This window comes from Argiope bruennichi, chromosome 6, assembly GCF_947563725.1.
Source record: "Argiope bruennichi chromosome 6, qqArgBrue1.1, whole genome shotgun sequence".
NCBI classification, from domain to species: Eukaryota; Metazoa; Arthropoda; class Arachnida; order Araneae; family Araneidae; genus Argiope; species Argiope bruennichi.
In genome coordinates this window covers 54,237,806-54,256,326 of record NC_079156.1, presented here as the reverse complement: position 1 = coordinate 54,256,326, position 18,521 = coordinate 54,237,806, and the positions used below count along the sequence as shown (strand labels likewise).

General features: G+C 27.8%; 1 protein-coding gene across 1 annotated transcript in view; it reads left to right on the top strand.

The window, feature by feature from the left end:
- Positions 1 to 18,521, top strand: part of LOC129971558 (heat shock factor protein-like) — an 89,883-nt gene that overhangs the window by 58,191 nt on the left and 13,171 nt on the right. Inside the window, exons 2-6 of the mRNA XM_056085437.1 lie at positions 11,342 to 11,450; positions 12,274 to 12,398; positions 14,197 to 14,397; positions 15,246 to 15,407; positions 16,306 to 16,553. Of these exons, the coding sequence (XP_055941412.1) occupies positions 11,342 to 11,450; positions 12,274 to 12,398; positions 14,197 to 14,397; positions 15,246 to 15,407; positions 16,306 to 16,553 (845 nt within the window). The remainder of the gene's footprint in view (positions 1 to 11,341; positions 11,451 to 12,273; positions 12,399 to 14,196; positions 14,398 to 15,245; positions 15,408 to 16,305; positions 16,554 to 18,521) is intronic.

Here is an 18,521-nt window from a genome sequence, read left to right as displayed (position 1 = left end):
TTTTTTTGACTTTCCATTAAATAGTGATTCTTTATATAGCTTTTTCGTTCTACCAAATCCAACTGTCTTTGACTTTAATCACTTTTTGTGCGATCGAACAATTTGCTTTTAATCTTTATATGAGTTATGTCTTGTAAAAAGTCATGTTATTTTGCGAAATAGAAGGATTTGGATATATTTCATCAATTGTATTGCGGTGATAATAATTGGCTCACTTGTTATTCGTCTGTATCTCAAACATTTTGTTTGGAAAGTGAAAGGCATTTATTTTTGAATGGTTGTGTGTATCCACCATTGTTCTGAGTATGCAAAGAGCACTAGCATTAATTTCTGAGTTCAAATTACAAGGTTTATTCGTATTAAATTGTGGTGTCTTTTACAACAGATACAGCTATGTTTTGTCTACTGTTTTACAATCTGAAATTCGCCACTGGAACCTTGAAGTGGACTAAAAAATGTCGATGAAGGAAAAAATGCAAAGCAACTTTTCGAATGAAATGGCAAGAATATTTTAACACGGCTTAAATAATTAATTTTAATAGTTTAAAACAATTTAAATCAAATTGAGGAATATTTTCGTCTTTCCGGAATTCTATTTAAAGAAATTTGTCGAAGATTTCAGTTTATATTTTTCGTTTATTAGTATAAAGTGAAATGTGAAATCAAAAAGTGATGAAAACTGACTGTCGCTTAACTTGGCTTTCATTAGAAAACAACAAAAAAAATAATCTTTCATGTTCGTGCGTGCAATGCTAAAAGTTATTCCTGTTCCTACAAATGTTTATCTCTTTGCACGAATTCTCAACGTTGCCCGGAATCGGTACTCGTGGTCTTCGACGGGCAGGTGAACACACTGAAGATCAAAATAATTTTTTTTAGTTAAAATTGTTTCACACAATCCAGCTGATTGTAGCTTATTCAGCATACCGACAAAGAATGTTTGCACGTGAATCCAGAGGAATGTATGTTCTGAATGTCCTCGGATACTTTTTCTGGCAGTAACTCCTAAATTGTGTATTTATCAAAAATTTATCGACACGTTCTCCATTTTGCAATTCGCTCAGTTCTTTTGAAATCATCCTTTTAATCTGTATTAAACAAATGAAAATATAATAATTTTTACAATGATGTGTTGGTAATGATAATGGAATGACTATTTCCACAAAATTGTGTAGTTTCCTCACATCAAATAACATTGAAGGCAAACTAAATGTGAATGTAACTTCCATTTAAAATATTGAGAAAGATTTCTTTTACATAAAATCTTGAAACATTGATGAAAACTTTTATTAAGTCTATAATAATAATAATAATAATAATAATATAATAAAAACTGTATCCCATATCGAGTGTAATGTATTCTCCAGTTGATACTATTTCAGTTTCCTTGGACAAAAAGAATCTTTAATAAAGCAAATATTATTACATAAGAACTGCTAATTACTATTAGCAGTGTATTTATAATAAGCTGTTCATATTATCAGTAAACTATTTCTAAATTGTGTTAAAAGAAATACTCTTGCAATTATTTAGAAATTGTTAAGCATTTTACAATCTTTATAATAACTTGATATAGTTTAGTGGTATTTATAGACGATAAATTATGCTGAATTTGATAGTTATTTCACATTGATTTTATCGCATTTTGTTTATGTAAACATAAAAAAAATTCCGGAATTTTTTTTTCTCGTTGACAGAATTTGCTTTACGTATCTTCCTTAACAGTGCCCCAAAACATTCTATTCTACGAAGAAATTTCAAAAGCTCTTCTGTAATCATATCTTATTAAAATCTTATGTTTATTAGTTATCTCATCTCATTAATAGACTAAAACATTTTTTATCCCTCTTCTGATATTGGAAAAATAGCGAGTGAATAAAAAAAATCCGCAAAATATACCCTGACAACGAGATTGTCATATCACGTTTGTCCGCAAGCTCTTAAAATACATTAAAAAGGAGAGAGAGGAAGAGAGGAGAGGAACCGCCAGCCTGAGTGCCACTACATCTACGAAATATGGCTGCCCGTCCTTCGTAAACAACACATTCGCAAACACGTGCGACACGTGTCGTTCTGACGTCAAGAGTAAAGTCTTTCGCAATTGGAAGTTCAATTTTCAACCGCGATATTGCGAGTCGAAAGAGAAAAGGTGGAAGCTCGTGCCGGCAAAAAGCTAACAATAATATTCAAAACATGTTTTTGATATATGTTTAGACCTGACTTTCCTAAACTGTCATTACTGGTTGGTTGGGTAAGGGGCGCAGGCTTTCCCATTCGTAATGCTCCTCCCCTCCATCCTCTATTTTGCATGAGTTCAGTGCTTTTTTTTAATTTTGTTTTTCCTTTCGTTCAAGAGGAGGGGAATGTTTTTATATTCCTATCAAGTTCATTTTTTGCATAGTAGAGAAATGTGAATCAAATGACTTCGGAGAACTACCATTGTATTGCGCATTTAATTTATTTTGAGTCTTGATGTTTTTCTTCAGTGCTGCGGTTGTAGTGGTTTTTTTGTGAATGCTAATTAATCAAATGTTATCGTAAGATAATCTAAATTGTTTTCCTTCTGATTTTTTATGCATATAATTTGCTACACAGATGGACAGTGTGACTTCAAAAAAGGAAACACGAGATCGATATCAGTTGTTTATGAAGTATTTTTTTGCTACATTTCTTTGCAATCGGGTTTTTCTGAGTATAATATTTCACTTTTGCTGTAACTTTTAAGCTTATTAAGATGCTAATTTTCCACGTCACATGAACTTCAAAAATATTTTTGTTTTTCAAAAAGTGTTTATCAGGTATACTTTTTTTTTATATCATCTGGTCCTTATTAATATTTTTTTTCTTTCCATCTGAAATAGATACAGAGTATCTATTTTGGCTGGAACTTTTGAATTTCTCTAATATTTTTTTCTCAATGCATTGCTCTTAGAAAATTAATTAGATGCATAATTATTCATTCATGACATGTAAGAGTTCATTTTCAGTACATCGAGATTAAAAAATGTAATTGTATAAGTTGATATAAGTTATAAGAGAAACAGACAAAGTCCTTCCCATCACTCTGCTGCCTAGTACAAAAACTTAAATCAATAAGCACCTCGGAAATAATTATTGAATCTGTAATAGCAAATTACTGCGTACAACTCATTTAAATAAATGGTTATCATGTTTTACACTTTCATCTCATAATTTTAATGTACCACACAATGAAATACTTGATTTAGTAGTTGCAGTAGAATTGGAATTTGTCCGTGTAATTGACATTTATCAAAAATAATCATTTTCCTATTCTGCATACCTAATTAGAAAATTAGGATTGAATCTGACTGATTATATTTGGTGAAGTGGAACTTCTTATAAAGCAGTAAATTTCGCGTTTCCTTTTCTGATATCCTGTGTTTTGTTAATTTTTCTATCCTATTAATTGTCGTCCGTCACCTCTCATGTGGCAACCGTTCTTTGTTAGCTTGCGACCGATAAGTATAATAAAAATTAAAATATCAAATTAAAGATACCTAAAATATAAGTGGATTTCCTATTTCCTCCTAACACCTGTTGAATGAGCACTCGGTCGTGTAGTTTGCTTGGAGACGTTGCATTTGTTTATTTGTAATTCCGACATTTTTATAGACACTGTAACCACTTAACCAAAACATCATATTACAACATTCATCAATAGATTTTTATAGTTTCGTTGACCTAACAACTGCTATTTATTAATTTCTGGAAATTCAGTAAACATTGTCTGCTTTAAAGGAATTTTTCTACATTCATTGTTTGTTACATGTGTCCATTAATTTTTATTATAAATATTTTTGATTGTTAGTTGCGACTTAAAAGAAAACTAGCGAGCTTTGAAAAGGTATTTATTGAAATATTATTACTTTGTTGATACTCCATTAAAACAAGAAGAAAAAAAACTAGTGACGTTATAATGTGAAATGAAAAAAAATTGATGTAGGAATATTTTATTCCAAGTACCAGATAGTTAGAATTAAATTATATCTTTTATATCATAGTGAAAAACTGATGGTCAAAAGATCGTCGAGTTTCAAAAATAATGCCTTTCAGAACATGAATAAACGAATGACAGAAAAAAAAAATTCGAAGATAGAAAATAGATGACGATAAGCGAACAGTTAGTTCCTAGTTTAAAAAGATAATTCACTCATCGACATATGGTAATATTAATGATATTCATAATGCTTATTAGTGTAGAATTGTAAGCTATAGGAAAGTACTATAAATGAAAAAAATTATCATAAGGTATATTAAGATTTAAAACAAAAAAATTCTAAACTTAAAAGACGATTCTCTTCAACAAATATTCCTTTTCATTTTCCCTATCTTCTGAAGTACTTGCTACCGATTTGTTGACCTATGGTTTCAACTGTACAGTGCTGTGAAAAGAATGCTTTAATTCTGAACTGCCTTGTTATTTCCCACTTTCTCAGCTAAAATATAATTGCATCTCGAAGCATTATCTGAAGATTGCGATAGTGAGGAGATGTGGTCGATTTCGAGATCGTTTCGTAAACATTATCGTAAACAATCTATCTAATGATGAGGCCCATTTGGGACTTCGTTTATATCCCTTATATTCGGTCAGTAATTCATAATAAAGGTTCCGTTTTGTAAAAAAAAAAAAAAAAAAAAAAAATCAGCCATATTGTTGCGCAACAGATTATGATAACCAAAACAGAATTGCGCCTAGCATCGAGTAATGGTTATTTTAATTAATAGTTAGAACATCGATGGGGGTTCAACCATATACTCTTTAATCTTATGAGACTTTAAGGCAAATTACTTAAGTAAAATATGTGTATGTTTAAAAAAATTATTTCGTATTTACAACTTCATTGTGAAAATTTTTACAGAGATTATCTTCAGCTTTGCAATAGCAGTTGCAAAAATTAAATTCCCTTACGATTTGAACTCAAAAATGGTTTGAACATTGCTATTGCTACAGAAAAATGGCATTGCAAATTCAGTTACTTAATAAATTTGAACATACACATACAAAAATATCACAATTTATTAAGGTTTAAATTATGGAAGAAAAAAACTTAATATAAAGAAAGTTATTTGAATATTTTTTACGTTGCTTTTATTAATTGGCACATTAATTTCGCTTAGAAATTGTTCAGCGCTCACATGAGGACAACTATTGCAGCTCAGTAGAAGAACAAACCTACCTCAAGAAGATCACATGATTCTGATGGGACAATGGCAAGTAGTTGTCCTGCCGAGGCAACTATTTGTGGGCGGGTACAGGTTTGGACAATCGCGCACAATAGTTGGCTTCTTGTGAAAGCATCTTTAATTTTTAATGTATAGGAACTCAACTAGGTTTCATTGTAGTAATGAATTACAGTGAAATTATATATGTTCTTCTGGTAAAGGAGTAACATAACTTTTCTTTTTAAATCAAAGCTTTATACTTCTAAATTAGGCAGAAAGTTCAATTTTATAGCAAAAAATTAAAATTAAATTTAAAAATTAAATTAAATTTTTTTGTCAAATCCATGGCCAGGGAGCAGCTACCAAAATACAAAGACGGAAAAAGAAAAAAGAAAAAAAAAGTGGCAACAACATACTAATGTAACTAGTATACATTCAAGAAGAGGATTTGTCGAAATTTATTTTAACCGCGTGATTTTTATTTGATACGTCATTTCAAATTGAACTTAAAAGAATAAAAGTTAAAATATTGAACACTAAAAATTATAGAAAGTAGACTCTGTCAAACTCGAAAAAACTAAAATACCACGCAACAAAAAGTTGAAAGGAAGTTTAAATTAAGGTGGTTAGAAAAGAATTTATTGTAGAATCGGCGATGAAGTGGATTTTTTTATATACATATATATTCCGAAATGCTTAAATAGGCAACACATGATATGAAAGTATTAAATAATATTAAATATGTAGAGTGGGAAGACAAAATATAGAATTATATGTTCATTGTATATATATGTTCATTGACTGGAGTTTGTATTTTCTCTATATATCCATTACAAGCTTGCAAAACCATGATTTAGAGTTATTCCCTTAAATTATGAATGTAATTTTTAGTTGGACTGAATACTTACTTGATATCGCTGTATGTTTATGAAAATTTCCGTCGTGATGAATCCCGGATGCAAAATAAAATGACGGATGTCTTTTTTCTTATAATGCAATAAATGTAAATGAAATAAGTTATATAAGATTTGTGAAACGTTTTTCCAAGTTCGTGACATTGTCTGCTTCGTAATCGGAAAATCGCTGATTCAATTTCCGATTCTACCGAAGGCTAACCATGCATGTAGATTTCAACAAAGAATTTCTTACGTAAATTTGAAGTACCAACTTTGATTCCTTCTTTTAATCTGATTTCAGTTCCATATTGTGAGATTGTCTATTTCCAGTAACTTTCATGTATATTCAAAACGGTAGGGGGTTTAACAAATTAAATTAGTTAAAATAATCTAATTCATAATACAAATTGATATTTTTTGATTTTATGAGGTAGATGGGTTTTATGCTGTACTATAAATAGTTAACTATTAGCAACGGATATTATAAAGAAGACTTTATCACTGAGTGACAATTAAAATATTTATTATATTTTTATTAAGTTCTTTGGGTATTGTTTTAAATTCTTCATTGTAAAACGTTTTTATCATGGTGTCTGCATTTTAGCCAATTGAAAATTTTTAAAAAAAATAATTACTTGTATCTCTGTAAATAACAAGTTGTGAGTCATCGTGCACAGAGTTGATTTTCTTTATATCCTCAATACTATTTAACCGAACGAGAAAAAAAAAAGAAAAAAAAAAGGATCATAATGATAACTTACTTGGAAAACATGAATGACAGGAAAAGATGTCACGTTAGAAACTCGTGGTCAACATTCATTAAAGGAATCTCGGACTTATTTTGCTGATTTGAACGTCAGAGTGTACAAAAACACATGTTGGTGCGCATGCTTTTGAATAATCTTTCGTCTTGTTTCCTTCAAAATTCGGTTTCTTTTCCTCGTCTAAGCATGAATTGATGTAGATATGAATCATGACCTAACAGTTTTTCAATATACGTATTATTTTTCTTCATTCCCGTGAAAAAAAAAAGAGGCGTACTTTTAACATTGAGGAATTACTATTCGTGTGTTATTGTTTTCTTTTTTTTAACGCTAAATAAAGTGTTCTGAAAATTACTAATTGTGTAATCGGAAAAAAAGGAAGTATTGATGAAGAAAAAATTAAAATAACCGGTTCGAACTCCCCAAAAGTGCCTTTCTATAATTGTACAGGCATTGTTCAAAGTAATTATGATTGACTGAAACAATAATATTTTCATGTAATTTCACCCTGATGTATATTTATTTTTAATGCTGACCATTAAAATCTAAGTGACTCAGAAATGATGCTCATTTTGGAATCAACAAATTTCGCTGAAGTTGCCCGATATTTATCAACGCGAACGTTTAAAATATCCTATAGTCGATGATAGTTGTAGTAAAAAGTGCTTTAAAATTTTCGAGCGACGCATTGCTGATGGATGACGCCAGTAGAGTTTCTGCGTCCTAGAGATATAGAAAAAATTTTTAATCATTACCACTGAATTTTTAAGCTTTTTTATTCTTAAATTTAAGTTTTTATTATACAAAATATGGATTCCTTTTGTTAAAATATTTAAATTATCTTAATACCAAGATCATATGCAGGACTATTTAGATGGACATAACGATACACATATGGCTTTTCCTTTATTTTCTATCATTAAATTTCTTTAAAAAATTTTTATTGTTCCATTTACCAAAATACAAATTCATTGAAATTCAGAAAAGCTAAAAATCATAAATTTGTACGAAACTTAGGACTGTTTTAATGACATACCTTAAAGGTGCTAATACTTTATATCATGCATTTAACGCAACATGTATGAACGATTCAAAAGTTGGGAAAACTGATTCGTACATTAATCTGTTAGGAATTTAAGTTTGTGGGCATTTTCAACTGTGGGTCTTCATCTTCCGTCATTTAAAAAATGGAATAATGAAATTCCATCCTACTTTAATAATTTTAAAATTCGTTCATTTTGTTTGTTAACTGATATTAATATATACTTTATTTATTAGTAAAAAAATGCAGTAAAATTTATGAATTATATTAAATTCTTTGTTCCCCTTAATTTTGTTATTAAAAAAAAACTTCTTTGAACTATAACAACTGCCTCTTATAATAAAAAAATATTGTCCTTATAGCCAGACATTTGATTCCTACAACCTCGCGAGACAGCAGAAAAAGCGATGTTGGGAGTTTCAGATGTAGACGTAGACCATAAAAAGTTAATGTTTTCTATTGCCTTTCTTTTTCTTAGAAGATAAAGTTCTCCCCGTTTATCACTTCATATTTAGAAAAAGAATCGCAATGCCAGGCTTCATTTGACAAATTTAATAGTTTCACTTCACTATAAAAATTGTCTACAGTTGAATTCTCTAATGTCTTTTTCAGAGCAAATACTACCGTAAAAAAAAAAGTACCGCCATTTGTACAACATCATTTTACTTCATTGTTATTCTTTAAATATATCACGCATGTTTCGTATTATGAATTTAGCATTCAGTTATCCTTAAAATAACGCATCAGCATTTGTAATGATACAAAATTGCATGCTGTAAGCGGAAAAATCAAGAGTTTATTTTTTAAGAAAAGAAATTTCATTAAAAAAAATACCGATATTCATGGCGATTGTATCCAAGTGATTAAACAATGCATACATTTTTAAAAATAAGCTGATATTAAAATTTTGGATTTCATAACTTATACAGAAATTTCTAATGTTGTTAATGAAAATTACATTCATAGTAACTTAGATAATATTTCTTGATTTTAATAGAAGCAACTGGTCTTTTTTTTTTTTTTTTTTTTTTTTTGCTGATTTGTGGGACAAAAAAAAAAAAAAAAAATTCGAAGATGTATATTATATTTATATATTGTTGATAAAAATAAATATGAAGATAAACATTTAAAGTCTGTATAGTTAATATCATGAAAAAAAAAATCACTGCTAAATTCTTCTTAAAGCATCACGCGAAACGAACAATTCGTATTAGTAACAACTTTTGCATTCATTTTCATGCTCTACTTTGATAGCAGATACTCTATTGGGATATCAGTTCCACGAATCTTGTTGCATCGCTTGCATTCCACTTACAAGTTGTTTCTTTGAATTAACGTTCCAACGTTATAAATTCCACGTAGAATTGGTTCATTCAATCATTAAGGCTCCATTTCAAAATGGGTCTAATAAAGAAAAGGAAAAAAAATGCATTTATCTTTTGTTGTTCATCGATAATTTGGTATTCCGTGTTGCACATAAATCTCAATATCAAATAATCTGACCAAAGCAGTTACTGTCTGCATTGGTTCTTGTGTCTGATAAATTCAGTACACATCATCAAGTTGATTTAGTTTGCCTGTATAAACTGAGTTAAAATGTATTTTATGGCAAATTTAATGTAATGTCGTAGTCAATGGCTGCACAGTTAAATATGTTATTGCAATAATGTTACTGTGAAAGCGTAACAGTATTGTGACATATAAGAACTATAGAATTTAGCTTGAAAATAAAACTAGAAGAAAATTAGGCTTAGCTTGGACATACAGTCATTTGGCGCCTTGCGAGGTTGGCAATTTTTTGGTGGTACTTTTGCTACTGTTACGCTATTGCTGCCGTTCGCGCACATTCGGCCATTTCATTAAAAATTGGCTATAAATTATTTTTTTGGTGAAAATGACTTATCAAAGCTGTTACGAAAATTTAAAAAATACACATTTGTCTTACCTGAAAAGATGTTATTGTCGCTATTGAACATCATACATCTCGAAGAAGTAATGTTGAATGTATACTATTCGTCGGATGTTATATACTGTAATGGGAACTGAAATAAAACAATAAAGCATAATTGTTATATCAAAAACTTAGTCACAAAACGTTCGGTAAATATTGCAAGAGAAAAGCACATTATAAAAATTATGTTCCCATTGCTGTAAAATGAAAAGTATTCTACACTAGCTGAAATGCTCAGCTTTATTTAAGATGAAATATTGATGCTTTTTTATTAATGAAATACTTAGGCTTAGTTACTTATCAAAAAAACTCCATTAAAGCCTTGCTTATACTTCAATATTTGCAAGTAAAATTTTAATTGTGTGTCGTCTGCAAAAAAATAAGAATCTATTGAATATCAAAATTTTTGAATCTCAATGCGTCCATGGACAAATGTTTTTAAATAATATTTTTAATGTAAATGCTTATTTTGCACTAAATATTATAATACACGAAATCTGTATATCGTCTGCAATTTTGTGAATAAATAAACTTTAGAATTCTTTTAAAACCAATTAAAATACGTTTTGCCAAAAGATATTTAAAAAAATAAGATAGAAATTATACATGTAAAAAAATAAAGATGGATAAGCTGAAATTGCCACTGTTGCCTAACAACCAAATATTACTAAAATTTCTTATTTCTGAATCATCTATATCTATTCTGCAATTTATTGAATTTTCAAAAATTAATGTAAAAAACTGTATGCTGCACGGAAATTAAATTTGTGCTACTGAAAAAGTGAAACTTTGAATTTTAAAGTGTACATTGGTAACTTTAAAATGCACATTGGTTCACTGATTTTTGATTATTATTAAGAAGATCTTCATTTAGATGAATGAAGTTTCATAATCATGTGATGTTTTCACTAGTGTGAACCCTATGCATAGAAAATCACTGCAACAAAATTATATACTTTCAGCTATCTATATTTTAAATAATCAGTAAAACCAAATAACTAGTCACCTAGCCCCAATCTCTGGTTCGATTTTTCCAATTTTTGTTGCATATGAAAGCTCATGATACGTATATATATGTCATCTGTGGTCACAACTCTTCCCTTACATCATCTATTATTTTACAAAGAAATTGCAAGAATCTAAAGAATATATTTTGCATATATTCTCTAAGGGGGGAAACCTTCACTGAGTCTCCCAACCACAGAAGTTAATTAGCATTACTAAATTAATATTATTAATTCTGTCAGTGGACTTGTAAAGTGCTATAAGTAACTACAATACTATTAATATGAGGAGTGAGCAGACAATCGCTAATTCGTTTTAATATTTTCTTATATTTTGCAACAGGTAACTGATTTATTCACAAGTAGGTATTCCATTAAAACTGTCATGCAATATCCTGTACCATTAATATTATGTGTAATTTTTCTATGTAAATTATAAAACATTGAATAGAATTTAAAAATAAATTTGATGAATCCTAACATGACATTTTCTTTTTCAGGGTGGTACTAGCTTCATTATTTATGACGAAATACGTTTTTCAAAAGAGTTACTACCTATGTATTTTAAGCACAACAATATGGCAAGTTTCGTCCGTCAGTTAAATATGTGTAAGTATACTTTTTGCATTCTCAGAAAATTCCATAGATTTTCATGCCATTCTAAGTTCGTATTCAAAACTAATAATTTAGTTTCTTTAAATTTAGCATCACTACACGACTTTATTGTACAGACGCATTTATAGAAGCCGATATAAATTAATATGAGGAGTATGTAAATAGTAACTAAATTTTAAAAAAAATTATGAAAAGTATAATTAAAACAATACTGATTCATAAAAAAAATTATTAAAAATCTTTCATCTTTCAAAATAAAATAAGTATATTATAAATTATAAGAACCAGTATGCTACATAAGGAACTAATTTTGATTGTTATTTTTTTCTGGATTTATTATGTTTATTAAAAATTTTATATTTCAAAATAAAATAAGTGTATCATTACGTTTATTATTATTTAAATTATTTAGCATTAATTTTAAAAAGCGAAATATTAATGATGTAAATAAAGATCAGTTTGCAACATTAAATGTATTAAATTTTTAATTAATAAATTTAAAATTAAATTTTTATCATTAATTTATTTCTGGATTTGTTGTTTTTTAATAATTATTTTTGACCAGTATTTTCTCACTAACTAAATATCGCTTTTCTTTTACTGATAAATTAAAAGTGCATATAAATACTTAGAAATTAATAATATTCCACATAAAGTCATTTTCTGGGCTACTTTTTTATGATTAGAATTATTTTAAAACTCTTTTAACATATTTTAAAATTTATGTCAAAGAAGAAAAAAATTGGTTCTGATTGGAGTATAATCATATTTTATTGTTCATCTGCATAATTTTATAATATTATCTGCTTTATTTTAGATGGTTTTAGAAAACTCAGTTGCATAGACCAAGGAGGAATGCATTGCTACAAGAATGAAATTGAATTTTATCATCAGTATTTCATAAAGGGACAGGAATCTCTACTTGAGTTAATCAAAAGAAAGGTAAATACAGTTCTTGATTCATGTTAAACATGCTTGATTGTCTGATCATGTATCATTCATATGATACTAAAGGATATGATAATCTTATGACCTGTCCTTATGTAAATACCCACTGATCACTTAGATTCTATCAGCAGAAAATTGGATTTTCTAGAATTAAAAGTTAATTCTTGTAAACACAGCAACATATGTGACGAAATGGTGTTTCATTATCTGAATTGTCGATACTGAGAGTCAATATAAAACTAATCTAAGTTTGCAACAAACAGGGAATTTGTTATCTAAGTTCAAAGGTTGAAGTAGGTCTGTACCAGCATTTATCAAAGAATGTTAAAAGACCTAAATTTGGAATAATTTTAGCTAGTTCATGTTAAATCCATTTTCTGAAATGAATCTTGAGGCCAATATCTTAGATACTAAATTCATAACTAGAATATGAAACTTTAAAAATTTTATTTTATTTTTAATAATTTTAATGTTTTACAAGCCCTTTCTTCCATCAAAATATGCAAAAATAGACATTCCATTTTCAAATCTGAATCATTGGTTGCTATATATGTTTATGAAAATGAATTTTTTTTTAATTGTAATTTCATCTATTTATATTAAAATCCCCAACATTTTTTCAGTATTCCTTATACAATTTTATGATTCTTCGAAATAAATAAAAGTATTTATGTATTTATTTCTAAGATATTTTGGCAAAATTGTTTATGTATGTTTTACTTTTTTATTGGATAATCATTATTGTATAATCATTTTTCTTATGTTATTTTATAACACATTATAAAACATACTTTGCCTGATGTGCATTTATTAAAATTTTGAATAATTTATATGTTAAAACAAATAATGGTGTCAATTTTCAATTTTATACTTATTTACAAATTATTTCTGTGTTATTTGATATTAAATTTAATATCAGCATGCTCAAAACACATAATTTAAATCATTTGTTAATTTTTAATGGAAAAATAGATACAATGAAACCCTACATATTAAACCACTATGTAATGAAAAATTTCTATATTGAATGAAAATCTTTGCTTAAAAAATTATATTAACTGATAACAATTAAAGGGTCCATTGTTTTTTCAGAAGAATATAAATAAAATAAGAAAAAATTGTTTTACCTTTTAACTGAATTTTAAATTTTCAATAGACAGTTAGTCATGTAGGAAAAAGCAGTAGTAAACACTTTTAAAATGTGTCACTTGTTGTTGTTTTTTCCCCCAAATCGAAGCTTAGAGCAAAATTTTTATTTTAAATTCACTTTAACATAACATTTCTTGTATTGAGTCTGACCCTTTAAACAAAAGTTTTCAAGTATTATAAGTTCAGTTTAATAAATAATCTAGAAAGAGAGATGGAAAATAAAATAAATAGTTTAAAAAAATAATTGGTACAGATTAACAATTTTAAGAAATTGTTAGTGCTACATTCTCTAAAATAATTTTCTTTAATATTTTAATTCCTTTAAGCCTTCTTTAGTTCTAAAATATTAATTGTGTGTAATTGTTTTAAGCAAGGAAATGATAAAAATTTAAGGTAAGTCTTCTGTACATCGTTTTTTTTTTTTTTTTTTTTTTTGTGAATTTTCAAATGTGATATACACAAGTTCGAATATATTTTATTTAAATTATAAATTCTTTGCATGCCTTATGTTTTTTCTTATAATCAAACTGCAGAAGTAATAGCTGATCAGTTAACGTTTTTAACCATTTACAAAAATTATTTAAAATATGCAAAATATTTCTCTCTAGTAATAAAATAATGAATACATATTTGTATTTAACAGATTCCTAACAGTAAATCAGAGGAACCCAAAGTTAAACAGGAATATATAGATGAACTACTCTCTAACCTCCAAACACTTAAAGGGAAGCAGGACAGTGCTGAGCAGAACATGGAGATTCTCATGAGAGAAAATAAGATGTTGTGGAGGCACGTCACTGCACTAGCAGACAGATACACCCAACAACAAACTGTGATACAACAGGTATTGCTTTCAATAAATTTCAGTGCAGTAGATTTTTTTTATTTGGAAATTTAAAAAATATTCTTGTTAAGATATTCTTATAATAATGATTAAATAAAAGTAGCAGGGCATCTGAAATTTGTCTGTGATTCCCAAAAATTATGTTTCATATTATATATATATATATATATATATAATATTTCAAATTATAATCTGAATCAGTTATCAGTCTATGCTGCAATTGGGTAAATTGTTCTTAATTTAGGGTAAAAGAACTTTTTTCTTTGTGTTATTGAAAAAAATGAATTTTCCTAATATGTTCATACAAAAGTTTTTATTTTCTGTTTTAAATCCTAATGTGTAAAATATTTTATAATTTTAATAATTGTTTTGAAAAAAAAAATTTTGTTCTTTGAGCTTAAATATATTATAAACACGTATTTAGTTGACTGCATCAATTAAAGAAAAAATTTAATTATAGTCAAAATAATATTTTTATAAACCATTTTTTAAATTAATTTACAAATTTAAAATTTCTCATAATCATAGAAATAGGATCATAGAAGAGGATTTATTAATGTAGAATTTATCATCTAAAAGTCATAGTAGTAATCCAAATTATAAGTAATGCTTTTATTAACTTTTGATCTTTAAAATTTTCAACTAAATTCACTATAACAAAACTGTCATTTACTGTTTTTAGTGGTTAAATTAATTTAAAATGTAGACCATTTTTGCATTAAGGAATAGAATCAAAAATTGTAAAATGTTCTGATTTAACTTTTATAAAATTTTTAGCGATAATTATAATTAATATTTTAGCTTCATTGAAAAAGCAACATGTCAAAAATATTTGTCATCTTTTGTAGCTTCTTCCCTTTTTCATGAATATTGTCCGTACAAGGCGAGAAATGACATTAAAAAGGAAGCCTTCCCTAATGATTGATGAAGGGGAAACGACGCACAACAAAATTGCACGATTGTCCCCACAGTATTTTGTGCATGAAGATCAAGACTCCAACCAAGGTAAGGTAAGTATTATTACAATTTTTTTATATCATTTCTTTCTGTTTTTTAATATATATATTAGTGAAATAATTATCTTCCTCACATTTGTTAAACTGTATAAATATAATGATAATAATATTGCACTTAATTAATTTTTAATGTAGGATTCATAAAAAAAAAAAAAAATGTTGCAGAGTTTCATGCAACTATAATACAATTTTTTCATTTGTGAAATGCAGTGCAACCAGATAATACAATTTGAAATGTTTGAATGGGAAAAAATATTTATTATTTGTTATCAAAGTAATCAGTTATTAATTTATTTGAGGAAAAAAAGAGCTTTATACAAAGATCAGGTTTTGAGGATTTCTTCTTTTTCTATTTTTTCTTTGCTTTTTGGGAAAAAAAAAATTCATTTATTCATATTATTTATATTCAGAGACCAAGGACCAAATTGGACTAATTTATAATAAAATAACTAATTTATTATTAGCCCTTTGTCTTTGGGAGGCTTACAATCATAATGTTTGTCTGGGTGTCTTTGTCCATCTGTCAGTGTGTCTTTATATTTACTGCAGAATTGCTTTCATTTACCATTCCTAACATCATTGTAGCAATTTTTTTATTTGTGTACATATTTGATTGTAATTTTTTTCATTTCATTTGCATTTGTTGTAATCCATGCATTTGTATATATCCATGATGTATATTATTTGCTCATTTTGTATTAAAAGTACCTTTTTTGTGTTTTTGCAAATATAACATCCCTTATTGATAATTGTATTTCAGCTCTAGGGTTTCTGAATAGTTGCGTCATCATGCGATTAGCGCGCCTGTTATTTCATCAAATGTGTAGGGTAGCTCTGTGTAAGCTTTGCTTAATGAAATTGCTAGTGAATATACTGAAGTTGTTTTTTATAGCCCATGTCTCCAGGTAATGTTTCGAATAGAGGACCTGTTATACATGATGTTACTGAGATGGAAAATAGCAAGATGTATCCTGCCACCATTTTATGTCCTTCAAACTCTACCACGACTAAAGAGTGTGAGGCGATTGTCGATAGTCCTTTGTCTAATAGCTTAGAAAGCTCAGAACAAACGATCGACAGTCAATTCACGGAAGCTGGCTCGATGGAGACGATTAATATTTTAAACCAAAACTTTGAGAGGTGGGTAAGAAGGATTTGTCACTTTCACATTTTGTCATTAGTGGGGTAAGTTGATTAATGGCTATGTTTTTGGGGGGAAATGCATATTCATATTTACTTTAGATTTACACCCTGGGTTTTTTTTTTTTTTTTTTTTTTGCATGCTTTACAATATTTTTATTATCTATTTCTATTATTGTAATGCTATACCTCAGGGGTTTTTTTCTATTCTAAATATTCTGATAATTTTTTTCTCTGTATCTTGTTCTGATGGTTCACCCCTAAGCCATTAAAATTTCACTCATCTTCTTGGCACTAATCTGTTTGAACTTTAATCACTCGCCTTTAATATAACTTCCTATTTCTATCACATTATGGCTTTGGTAATTAATAAACAGATAGATAAGAATACATAATATAATATGCAGTCTAAAGAACCATGGATTTTAATTTCTCCTGAATTAAAAAAAAGTGGAAAGCACTTTGTCCATGCTATGAAACCACTATCCTAAATAGAAATCTTTAGTTTTGTACAGCCATATTCTAACAATCAGTTTTTCCCTTACAAATGGTTAGATGTTGTGCCAATATGTTTTTTTTTTTTTCATACTTTTATAAATGTTGCTGACAGATTAGCACGCCTGCTTTACTATTAAAATATATAGATTTCATTCCCACATTTATTTTATCAAGCTCTCTTTTAATTACATAATAGATTGTTTAAATTCATGTTGCTGAGAATTTTAGATAATGCATATAAAAATTGAATATATTTTAAAAAATAGAAAAAATTCTAGACAAATACAGTACAAACATCTTGCGAAATTGAAATATGTAAATAGATATTCAGCTCAACTAATATTTCAATAATAAAGATTATTTAATAGCAAGAACAATGTTTTTTTTTAAAAAAATATTTGTATAAAACAGTTTTATGAATTTTAAATTGTAAAGAAAAATCAGAAATACCCCCCCCCCCCCCCCCGAAGAAACTTCTTGTTCTACATATCGTGTTTTTTTACAGCTTCCAAAAATATTCACTGTGTCATCATGCATCTATTTGAATATTTCTTTTTTTTATTTTTTTTATTTTATTTTTGGATAAGTAAATGAAAATAGCTTGAACATTTTAATTTTTATTTAAAATCGGTTTTTTTTTTTTTTTTTAATGAAAATGTGATTTATATTATCATGAACAAAACATTCTTACTTAATTCTCATGGAAAGAATTTTTCCTAATAAAATTTGTTTTTAATTAAAGTTAATCATCATGCATGATTTCCATTGTATTCATCAAACACCCCCCCCCCCCTTTTCCTTCCTTATATGAATTTTTTTTTTTTTTTTTTCCATTTTTTAAAATTTTTACAGTTTTTAGCAAAATCAATTTTTTTGGCTCGCGTTTTAACACTGTCTAGCACATACACTTAATTTTCAATATCTTAATTGCTTTTGATCTAACATTTGTTTGTTAATATTTCCAAAATTTATTTATTCAACATTGAGTTTCCTCCTGCCACATTCCTGCTCTTTTTGTCCTTTATCCAATTTTTCTCCATAAAATTGTCAAACTCCTTAAAATTGTCAAGTGTTTATAGCTTTAATTTCATTAGCCATTAACAACTTACTTCACTAGCATTTATCAAGAGTCAACGAAGAGAGCTATGTACATCGGTTGTATTTTCTCTAAACCATGCAGAATTGTTGAAATACTGCCCTCCACTAACAACATTGTATAACAATATGGGCACTTACAAAATAAGGGGGTTACATTACACCTCTCATATCACTATACCTAATAATTTGCTTTTTCACTGTAGCTTTTTCCATAAATGAACACTTTATTTTCAGATTGCAGTACTTATAGTATTGAAATATTCAAACACTTAGAAATTCAACAACTTGAAAATTTTTGACCATGAACTGGTGAATTTTATTGGAAAAATGATGTATGTGGCATTATAAATAAACATTCCAAAAGTTCTTTGC